At 39.4% G+C, this 12472-nt stretch overlaps 1 protein-coding gene across 1 annotated transcript in view; it reads right to left on the reverse strand.

Moving 5' to 3' along the window:
• Positions 1–3163: 3163 nt before the first annotated feature.
• LOC135205597 (trithorax group protein osa-like) overlaps positions 3164–12472 on the reverse strand; it is an 80687-nt gene continuing 71378 nt past the window's right edge. Inside the window, exons 3-5 of the mRNA XM_064236367.1 lie at positions 7570–8415; positions 6201–6426; positions 3164–5124 (exon numbers count right to left, since the gene is read on the reverse strand). Of these exons, the coding sequence (XP_064092437.1) occupies positions 4812–5124; positions 6201–6426; positions 7570–8415 (1385 nt within the window). The 3' untranslated portion in view covers positions 3164–4811. The remainder of the gene's footprint in view (positions 5125–6200; positions 6427–7569; positions 8416–12472) is intronic.

The following is a 12472-nucleotide window of genomic DNA, read 5'->3' on the forward strand; positions in this document are numbered from 1 at the left end:
ACACGTTAACAAAATTTGGTCAGGTCAGTGCTTGAATAGCTGACCCCACCAGGGAATTCCAAGTTGTGCTACATTGGTTGGCTGTGTGGTAGGTGGTTATTGAGCAGCATCTTCATCCCAAACATCAATACGTTAATTGTGACGACGGCCCCCAGGGGTCTGGAGTGGTCGACAGGGGGTCTTGGTGATTCGGAGGAAAAAAACTCCAGCCTAAATCCCCGAGTAAGCGGCCTCAGTCTCACCTCTTTTCTAATAGGACGACGTAGGGATCAGAGTACTGTTGTGAAAATTACTTTAACATCAACATTAACTTTTATTCCTTTTGATTACTTCCTCCCACGACCAATAGAAACAGGGAAGAAGAGAAACCACAAGTTAATCAAAATTATTTTTTATTTTTCATATTTTATGACAACAGGCCATCTTCAGCTTCTACAGAAAATCGTGGAGTTGTGCGTCTGCGGTGAAGGACTTAAAAGTTATAATAGGAAATTAACAGACACAGAGATCCTAAGGAACTACACAAACTTCAGATCTCCATGTGGGTGGTGGTTGTCTCTAAGTGCCATTTAACCCCTGGAAGGCGCTGGGTGGAAGAAGGGCATAATTACGTCAGACGCCTTCCTGTACAATAAGTCTGAGAGGACGGTATTAGTACTGGACTCCAAAGTTCATAAAGGAAGACGGCGGATGTACAATTGTATTCTAGTTACAGTCATTGTGTGGCATTTAGGACTGGATCTCGGTTACAGTCAGAAGTCAGTGTAAGTGAAAGGATTTATTTATTACCAGACTTCTCGTTATAAGGTAAGGTGGTTTATTGGTGAAATTCAGTTATAGATAAAGGGGCATCTGTGACTGGAATAAGGATTACAAGAAATACACAAATATTCTCGAATAGAGACATTCTTGTATTGATACTATACTACTTGATATTGATCATTTTCTTGATTGTAAAACGGGTTAAAAAGTTATACGGATTTTCTTTATTTAGCTATGAAGCGCTTCTTGGTTACATATTTATTTCTAGTGAAATACACAAAACTGCGTCGGACTTGGACAGGACAGAGCTCCCAAATCAACTCTGTTTAGCAACAGACCTCTTTGGTCAGGTAATGGCAAAACCGTCTTTAGAAAATAGACTAACCTTATATTTTAAGGAACGTAGTAAAGGAAAGTCGTGATTCATCAATTTTGAGACTAATACGGACATCTGATCGGACCAAATGGATTACTGGGAACCGATACCAAGACTACTGTAAGGTACTTTTAGAAGCTCAGTGGAGCTTCCAAATAATTATAAAGATATATATTATATATAATAATTTTTAATTATCATATATATATATATCTATATATATATATATATATATTATATAGAAGCATAAAGGGGAAGACAGGTAAATGGCACCATTACACTCCACCTCTTCATAAAAGACTATCTAGAGCCATCTAAATACAAAAGAATCGTGGGAATATAAAAACTTTGGGTCTCTTCTACAAACATGACTAATTACTCTGTGTATTATTCTATCAGAATATATTAATAAACTTCTCTGTACAAGGAACCACCCTGAATTGGAGCATGTACAAAATAGATGGGACCTTAAAAAATATTCTATGGAAGAAAAATATACACATATATCACTGCTGGCAGTGATTCACTCAAGAATTAATTAATGTGGGAGGCGATACGTTCATCGCTCTATAGTGGGTCGCCCTGCGTCAGGCGGACGCTCAGATCGGAGAATCGAAGTCACGACGTTGCCAGTTCTCTCTCTCTCTCTCTCTCTCTCTCTCTCTTCTCTCTCTCTCTCTCTCTCCGCCTTCCAATCCCATATCTATTCCTATTCCATCTTCTTCACTTTCACCACATCGTAGCCACTTCATCGCTTGCGAACCTTAATTACTTTAGCGTAACACGACTGACTGAGAAGTCGATAATCATGTCAAGAGGAAACTTAAGTAGGAAATAAGTCAAACGTGTCATTCCTATACGATCCACATGTGCAGTCAGGAAAATGAAGGTGAACGATTCGCAAATGAACGGACAGCTTTGACAATGTCATGAAACACAATCACTCGATTTACATAAAATGGAAAAAATAAATAAAAATTCAAACTCAGGTTTTCTCTAGGAAAGTTCTACAGGCAATCAGGTCACTCTCACAACACCTACAATGATCTCGTATTCACGTTTCATTAGTTATTTTTGGGGTCTAATGTACAAGCTCTTACAGATCAGGATAGAGGCAGACATAATACTCAGGTATAAACATATATATACTAATATATATATATATATATATAGATATATATATATATATATGTGTGTGTGGGTTGTGTTTGTGTAGTGTGTGTGTGTGTATAGTAGACCCCAAATATCAAAGGCACTGGCATATGCGAAGAAATATAATATCACACTCTCTCCAAATTGATAACTTGTGGGAAGGCACTTGAACTTTGTACTTCGACAAATATTGGTAGAAATGTCAATGCTCTTACTATATAAATGCTTTGTTATGGTCATCAGTATCAGTTAAATGGTCTTCACCTGTATCATCCTACCAGTAAAACTGTTTGGTATTTTGTAGACATTTTAAGAGGCATAAACATATGCCATTTTTAGCATGCATGTGCACAGAACATGTTTATATTTGCACAAATATGTAAAAATATTGTATGAATTTACATTTTACACTATTTGTAAAGTAATAGAATGAAAGTCTGGTATATAATCTTTCAAGTCTAATTTTGTCTACCCTTAAATTGCTTAGCTCTAATGATGTTCACATGAAAACATTTTGTTTTCAAACGTCTAGTTAGATGTTCTCTTCAGATATAGGCAGCATTCAGTGCAGACAAACTTTTATATATGTATGTATCTACACACATGTGTATATATATATATATATATATATATATATATATATATATATATATATATATGTGTGTGTATATATGTTGTGTGTGTGTATCTAGCTATTTATCTCTCTCCTCTCTCTCTCTCTCTCTCTCTCTCTCGCTCTCTCTCTCTCCCCTTATTCCTTCCTATCTGTCTATATATTATATATATATATAATATATATATCTATATATATATATATATATTATATCAATATATATATATATATATATTATTATATAATATATATACTATATGTATGTATGTGAGTGTGAACATGAAAGTCTTTATTATGGAAAATTAGAATCTTACGAAACAAAAAACCAATACTTGGTAAAGACATTACTGACCTGGATTTATATTGCATAGCGCATTTGTAGAATTAACAGACTACATCTTTACGTCATAACATTTATGAAAAATAGACATAGACAGTATGCAACAATTATAAACATCATTTTATGTACAAATATGTCTAATGTTGTTCAGGTGGGAAATCTGCTCACTACCTGGCTACAAAAATATCTATGTATTCTAGATTGCAGTTTCAAAGGTTGAGGTCGCAAGACCAGTGGGCAGCTTCCTCGCTCAGTGGTTGCTGCTCATATAACAGCGCTTTACACATATAGCAGTATAAAATGTCTCAGACACCAGCCTTCTGCACTGTACAGTGGTAAGCATTCACTTCTCTAATCGCTTCAAAGCCTCGACATATTCACTTGTACGTATTTACAATGTTTATGACCAACATTGTTTCGCCAGTCATAAGCACAGGACTCACTTCGACACAGGGCCACTTTAGTCACGTCTCTTATTTCCTCTTCACTTGGTATGACTTATTTTTCACTATTTTATCTTCAAGGCGCAGTCATTACCAACCACTCAGGCACATTGCTAACGAAGGACAAATTAGAACATTTCATAATATTCAGTCATTTTCACCGCTGGGGACAAATATCACTATAATTTACTTTGATAATGATACAATACCATTCACACTTAAATATAACAAGAACTTCATTTTTTGCTACAGTCTTTCCCTAAAAAATTGTAAGAAGTCTTTGGTGCGCCAGTTTGGCTCCAATATACTGTATATATCTTTCCACGTGCTGTCTACACATGAAAGCATTTTATGAAAATGCTCTCAATATCAAACTGCGAACGTATCAAAACAAAAATATTGATACTCAAGCGCTGGACGTTTCGCATGGGACCTGCTAGCGTTCGGAATTCAAAGATTTCTTAGGATACAAACACACCTCTGCAGATGACGTAACAACAGCACCATCTTACAAAGTCACACGGATACATCAAACACCTTAAAATCTATTACTTACAAAAATCTCGGAGGTGAAAGGTGTAGCATTTATTCCTCTTCATTTTTCCTGAGACTTAGTCATCTGTTCACATAAACCAAAAAAAGCTACATTTCCATCATCTCAACAAAAGTAATCAACCGACAAACCAAGAACAGATCTCAAAGAGAATCAACATTTCACAAATTCAATTGGCAATAATTTAAGTATATCTAAAAACTACATAATATAGTGGTTTAGTATCAAAAGGGTCACTTTTAGGTAAACTTGAAAGATATGTTTTTATTTTAGATCTATGTTAAGCATTCGTTATCAAAGAGAAGGACAATGTAATCTCATTCAAAATGTCGAATTAAAGTAAAGTATTAAGTCTTCCAAATCACATAGAATTTAAACAGACAACTTGGATGCCACTCGGAATGGACAATTCCCAAAGTCGCTCTTCTAGAACCTGCACTTCCTTCCCCCTTCACGTGACCCTCATTCAAAGTTAACGGATTTTTTTCCAATGCTCAAAATCAAAAGATTTTCTTAATCTATCTGAATTTTCAGTCTTACGAATGTTCGTAACCTTGAAGAACTCCACAGCTTTACGAATGTTCATAATAGAGTTCTCTGACGTCAGCGAGCGCTGACAGAAGACTAGAGGTGTTGCTGTCGCCCCCCCGGCTGCTGCTGCTTTCCGAAGAGGGACAGGCAGTGTCCGTCGACTTTCCTTCTGTCCCGCTGCCTCCGGAGGAGTCCTCTGGCTCTTCCTTCACGAGGGCAGTGAAGGAGGAGTCTTGGTACTGTTGGCTGTTTGCGACTCCTCCTCCTCCTCCTCCACCCCCTCCTGAGGTGGCACCGGCGGTGCCTGCGCTACTGGCAGAACCTCCTCCTCCTCCACCTCCTACTTGGAGATACCTGACGAGTGGGAGTAAACAAAGGCTGAATCAGAACCGTCATGACATTATGGAAAGCCGAGTTAAATCTCATCATATTTCAATGCAGAGGCTTTGCCCGGAGCTGGCCTAGAGAGGAAGAAAACGTGAAAAGGAGTGGGAAAGGAGGGAGATTGACAAGAAAAGCGAAAACGGAACCAAGGAAAGAATTCCAAAGCCTGTTCATCATTCATATGAATTTACTTTTACAGTACAAACATTGAATCTTAAACATAAGGCAGATATGACTCGGTTCCAATGACAAAATAATAAGGTTATCAATAATAAAATCTCGTAAAAGTTATGTCAGCGACAACAGTACTTAACAAACAAACGTGATGGTAAAGTAGAAGTCCCGCAATTATTTATATATTTATCTATATATTTATTTATTCATTTAGTATTCTTACCCAGACTGCATTAATACTGAACGGATGAAAGAGAAAATAGCTTTCAAGATGAATCCCCTGTTTGGGAGAAGGAGAGAGAAAAGAAACAATGGCTTTTAAATCTGTTGTGTACTCATGTACACTTACGGAGATCTGGTTGAGTGCAGGAAGGAAGAAGATACCTACTACGAAAAAGATGGAGAGGAAGAAGAATAAGGAAACAGAAATAAAAAAAACAGCAAGAGGAAGACAGATGATCATGAAAAAAGATAAAGGATTTCACGACCGTTGTTCTTAACCCGAAAAAAATATAATAAAATAAAATAAAAAGATCAACGTAACAGAGGAAAAAAAAGAGAACAAAAATTTGTAGAAAAAGAGAGAACGCTGTCCTTAATTAACCTGAATTCCAGTTCCAAAAGAAGCAGACGAATAAAAGTTGGAAACGAAGAACAGGAAAGAAAAATGCGAAGAGGAGCAGTAAAGAAGAGGTTGCTGTTGATCTGACTTACAAACACAAAATAAGGAACACAAACAACGAGAGAGACGAGCGGTGCTCTGAACTTGCAAAAGGAAAATGAAGAAAAAGAGAAGAAAAACTGAAGAAAAAGACGAACAAGAAAATACAAGATGTTTGCTCTTGTCCTATATCTCTGCTCCGTTACATTACCTGCCGTTAACCGGGGGAGTGTAGGTGAAGTTCGGGTTGACAACAGCAGAAGGGCGCTCCGGCCCCTTCAGGTATCGGTCAAACTCGGATCGATCGACGTCGTCGAACACCTCCGCGTCCCCGCCCGCACCTCCTCCCATCGATTCCCCTGGCTGTACGCCCACGCCTTCGTTACTGGAGGCGCCGACGCTCGCACCTCCGTCGGCGCTCACTTCGCTTCTTGGACCTGCGTCAGAAAGGTCGGGGAGAGAGAGAGAGAGAAGTATAGCAGCTGCTGCAGTAGAAATGGTTTGGAGCTGATGTTGGTAATACAAATGCGGAAAACAATGCTGGAGGGAGGGAGAGAAACGCTGTTAATAATGGAACGGTAACAGAAGATATGATACTACTACTACTATTGTTACTAATAATAATTTGTTCTGATTACCGGAGAGGGAAGAAAGGAGACGCGAACAAAAGGCCCTTCAGCCATGGCGCTCACTTGAACCACCAGGCTAGATTTCCAATAAAAGAAGAACATTTTTCTTAAACATTACACACAAACTCTGGTCTCTAATGTGGCCCTATTTGCATTACGTAAGGAAGCTTTCAAGAAAGTTTTGCATTTCTGGTCCAGTATGAAGTGGGTGGCACTCTTTTGTTCATGGGTTCTTTCCTGTCAAATTTGGTTGACAATGATCCTCTTAAACGTGAAACGCTTATGCCATGCATGCATGTGCACATAACGAAAGACACGTGGGTGAGAAAAGCTCATCCACTCTCAATTTAGGTGAACTAATAAGATTGTCAGTAGATGGTTCTGGGGTCCTTCATGTTTATGATGGAACTCCAAAAGAAGGAATCTATGAGTACTGCTGTAGCATTAGCTGACCTGAGCTGAGAGGGACAGCCTTTCTGACCAAAGTTTGTCAGCAGTCCCTCTGTATGTGTCAACTTTTCCTTTTTCATATAAGATGGCACAAAGCATCCTCGGGTAAAGGACTTCAGGTCTATTCAAATGGGGAAGGGGAGCTGCTTCTTCTTCTTCCAGATGAAGATAAACAAGAAGTGTGGCATAGACGATGAGGTAAGTCACTTGCAAATTTCTCTAGAATTACTGGCCCAAAAATGATTAAATTTAGTTGAAAGCTTCTTTGTGTTATGCAATTTACGTTTGTTCCAACTGTAGCAACAGGGAGTCAGAGTGGGACAACAACGAGGGTCCAGATTTATATATAGGGATATGTAAGAGAAATTATTTTAATTACATACTTCCAAAAGCCGAAAGGTGGCAAAGATGAGCGCCATAGTCCCTGGACCCCCTGCTTTATTATCATGACATATCAGTGAAATATTTCCTTTAAAGAGATGCCGAGAAGCTCAGACTTACTGCTGAAAGCAGGATGTGTGAAAGCAGGATGATGATGGTGATGGTCACTGCCGTATCCCTGAGGGTCGTACTGATGCGGGTAGTAGCCATCGGGACCAGCCGAGTAATCGTGATAGTCGTATCCGTACATGTGTCCAGGATAGTGGAAATTTGGGTAGGTCGGATGATGCGCAAAATAATGCTGGGACAACTTAGTGCTGTTGATGGCGGATGAATGGTTTGGGCCTTCCATCTGCTGCTGGGGGTGAGCGTGAGGGAGGTGTTGTTGGGGATGCTGGTGGGGCTGCTGCTGTTGTTGGTGTTGGTGGTGTTGAAGATTGCTGTTGGTGTTGGCGGAAGTGTGGAGGTGGTCGTGGTCGTGTGGGGAGGCTTCTGGCGGTGTAGGCAAGGCCGCCAGAGTGCAAGGAGGAATGGCTGGGGCAACTTGAGGGGGGGGAGGGGGCCATGCAGGTTCGGGGGAGCAAGTAGGGGAGGCATCCGGTGTGTGTAGGGCCAAGACCTGGTTTTGGAAAGATGGCGGGGGCACCGGAGAGCCGTTGAGCTCGCTCGAATTCAAAGGCCTCGTCAAGGTCGCTTGTAAGAAACCTCCCGGCAAGGCTGGACTGTCCTTCCTCTGCTGGGATGAAGTGGTTGTGGTTGCTGTCGTGGTGGAGGAGGGCGAAGAAGATGCTGACGGAGGACCAGGGGGACCCTGACCCCCTCCGGGCTTCTTAGGCGGTTGTTGCTTTCGCCGACGGGGTCGGTATTTGTAGTCAGGGTGGTCCGCCATGTGCTTCAGACGCAGCCGCTCTGCTTCTTCAACAAAAGGGCGGCGCTCCGTTGGCGTCAGAGCTCGCCATTTCTTCCCTGAAAAGACAAAAAGGATTTTATTTTAAAGGGATTCTGCACTGGAGCATATTTTCTCTGTACTTCTATCAATAAGAAGGGCAAAATAGTGACATGTAACTATACTGGGCGAAAGTGTCGTCTCAGATACTCTGTCATGAAGCCGTACTGGAATCAATTCTAAATCACAAAGGGACATTTTCTGCAACTGACAAGTATCAGTTTCAAATACTACTAATTAATATCAGTGTTTTTTTTTTATGCGTGTACATGGATGCATACAGATATAGATATAGATATGAGATATATATATATATATATATATATATATATATATATATATATATATATATATATATATATATATATATACATATATATATAGATTTCTCAGCAAATCACTCCATCCGTTGAGAACTGAGAATTCCAGCGACCATATATATATATATATATATATATATATATATTATATATATATATATATATATATATATATATATATATGGTCGCTGAAATCCTCAGTTCTCAACGGATGGAGTGATTTGATGAGAAACCAGAGAAAGGACAGCAGATTTAGATGTAAAGGTTCAGATAACACAGTACTAATTTGAGATTGTGAAAAGATGTAGAAACTAGTGGATATCTGAGTGTTTGCATATGTGGATAAAGCTGATAGTTAGATATCAGCAAGAATAAAAGAAGACTGAACAATGACCGGCAATGTGGATGGTGGAAGAATGGAGATGGATGATTCTCATTGGGTGTCTGATGGCAGGATAAGATGGAAAACGAAAGGTAGCAGGATCTCTGCAGAAGATTGGGAATAGACATCGAGCGTTGATGTGTCAAGGGACTATTGAGGCCAATCTCCCTAATGGAAGTGAAGTGTGGATGTCGAATACTAATCAAGATAGGGTGAATCTGTTAGCAAGATGTGTTTATGTAGTATATATATGTTGCATAAGAAGAACTGAATGGATGAGAAATGTTTAGATGTGTACAAGTGGAAGAAGAGTTAGACTACAGAAAAGGATAGACCAGAGAATGGAGTAATGGTTTGGCAATGTGGAAAGAATGGAGAGGATAATTTACTGAAGGGTTTTAAATTTCAAAATATCTGGATGAGATGGAGAGTGTGATGGATAGATGGAGGGAAAGACTTCCTGATATCTGGGAAATGCGACTGTGCATGCAGAACAGAAGTGAATGGTACAGATTGTTTCGGGGGCTCCACTTACCGCCGACGGGTCTTCTCCTAAGGAATATGAAGCAACTCATGAGGTAACTTCTTCACAATATGAACGTGGCAGCGATCGCCGTGTTGTTCTATTTTTCGAGTATGTACTGTAAATGGGATCTGATAGAATGTTGAAATACGATGTACTCATGTATGCACACACACACACTCATCATATATATATATATATATATATATATATATATATATATATATATATGTGTGTGTGTGTGTGTGTGTGTGTGTGTATATATGTGTGTGTGTGTGTGTGTGCGTGTGTATAGATAGATAGGTAGATTGATAGCTGATGGGACTAGTAACCTCATGCAAAGAGAATTTCTCAGATAATGGGAGATTTACAACAATCCACTGTATATATATATATATATTATATATATATATATATACTCACATATATATACGTATATATATATACATATATATATATATATATATATGTGTGTGTGTGTGTGTGTGTGTGTGTGTATACACACGATTGTACGTGTATATCCGTCTATCCTTATACCCTCAGGATCACGATGCCGATCGTGTCACCTCCCAGGCGATAAACCGAAAACAAATACCTGTGCCCATCTTCCAAGACCACAAGAACTCTGAAAAAATCGCCAGTAGGATATCACCTGGCCATGCCCTCTTCATCACTGATAGATAACCAAACCTCAAAATACCCACAGAAATACCCGAGAAATAGCTTCCATCTGTAGGCATGGTAACCACACACCCGTCCGTTACCAAGAAGGGGCTTGAGAGGTCGATGTGGCCCATGTAGTAGAAAAAAAAGTGGGTCCACTTAATATAGGTATTCTCTTGTTAGGGTCTCTTCCGAGATCTCTCGTGGACTCTACGAGAGATCTTGATAGCGCCTGTGAAAGTAGACTTGACATCCGTCAGTCTGGACAGAGGAAGAGGAGAAAAGGAGAGGGAAAGACGCGCTCTCTCTCTCTCTCTCTCTCTCTCTCTCTCTCTCTCTCCATGAAGAAAAGAAAATGGAAGGACGTTCTCTATCATGCAATAAGTAATGACTTTTATCTCTCTCTTTTTGTCTTTCTTCAGAAAAGAAACTTGTACTTATCTCTAAGTTATCTCCAGCTCTCTCTCTCTCTCTTTCTAACAAAAGGTAGAGAGGCCCATAATCTCTCTCTCTCTCTCTCTCTCTCTCTCTCTCTCTCTCTCTCTCTCAGATGAATATATTTGTCTCTCATCCCTCTCAGGGCGATACAAGAGGTGAGAGGACTTCAGGGATTTTGAAAAATGTTCATTTTTCCCTTCAAAACAAACCTAAAATTTTTGCAGGGACTCTACGGAAGTGGTCAGCCTATTGCTGCTTCCATCTGACTCCTAATGCGTGATAAAGGTTCTGTCAAGGCTTGCAAAACCTTGCGCTCTGACATCATTAGACATTTATTAATGGTCACCCTTTCCAATACTGACCAGACCCAGGACCAAAGATGGAATGGAAAGCGTGGGTCTTGATTCCGACTGAAGATTGGAAGTCAGAAATACAAAGAAAACAGCAATACGGTTTTTTGCGTCTTCTTACACAATTTCCTTGCATTTCTTACTCGCTTCCTCTCCTTGAGCTACTGCGTTCCCTGCTGTGCGTCTGTTGTCGTTCTCGATGACCCAATAACAGCCATTGTTTCCAAGTTGGAAGAGGAAATATGGTAATAAAAGCACGAAAAAAGAAGAGGTACATAATGACCCAGAAATTCTAAACTGATAAGATATGCGTCAGTTTCTCTGACCCAGGCTGCTTTTCTCTGATATCTCTCATTGATATACACATAAAACGCACACACACACATACACACACAAACACACACACACACATATGCATACAAAACTTATATTGTGTGCATGAACAGAGGAATCTTGCAATCAATAGCGCCTGTATGAAAAAAGAAAAGCTTTAATCATACCTGGGCAAAAAATAAGTGTCCAAAAATATTTACCTAAAACAAACTTTTCAAGAAAATGTCCCCAAAATATGAGTGTTCAAGATATGAGTGTCGTAGAAAGATGAGAACTCAAAACATGACTGTCCAATTCAGCCCTTTTGAGCTTGATGCCACCGAGGATGTCCTACTTACTTATCGAGAGCTCTTCTGCCCAAGGTTCCTTTGTCCCTCACTTATGGGTCATCCTCCTTTACCCCAGACGCGATCAATTATTCTTAGTTTTGTTATTTTTATTATTACTGTTGTTTTGCTGTATCCGGTAGAGCTGGTCATAAAAATAACAATGATAACATAGTAAATGCCGATAATGGGCAACACTCAGGAGAAATCTCTTTTTACCAATTCGTCTAAAAAGTTCCGTTATTTGCGGCTAACGTTCATTTCTCAGATCACAGGCGAAAACAAATAGGTTGGGATTTTTAAATTCCAAATATATAAATCTCTAAGAGGAAATTGATCTGCCATAATCAGACCTGATAGTCAAGAAAGCTTTGACGCAAAGCAACACAAAAAAACCGAGAAATATTATTTACGTCATCCGACTCTTCATGCCAAGAAGTTGGTAGATAACATCATAAGGGCTCTCTTTTTGTCTTATTATATATGAAGCAAAAACTGTTGGACGTCCTATAGACATGGCTCTCTCTCTCTCTCTCTCTCTCTCTCTCTCTCTATCTCTCTTCTCTCTCTCTTATATGACCCCCACTTCTACTCTTTCAATGGCTTTGTCGGGGGTTCGAATCTTACAAGAGCCGAATTATAATTCCCCTTCGGTGATATTTCCGAGGTAGAGCGAATTGGATATTGAACGCCATTTGTAGCTTAATGTTTGTAAATATAAAAAAAAGTCACTGTGTATGTG

Source organism: Macrobrachium nipponense, chromosome 24, assembly GCF_015104395.2.
Source record: "Macrobrachium nipponense isolate FS-2020 chromosome 24, ASM1510439v2, whole genome shotgun sequence".
Taxonomy (NCBI): Eukaryota; Metazoa; Arthropoda; class Malacostraca; order Decapoda; family Palaemonidae; genus Macrobrachium; species Macrobrachium nipponense.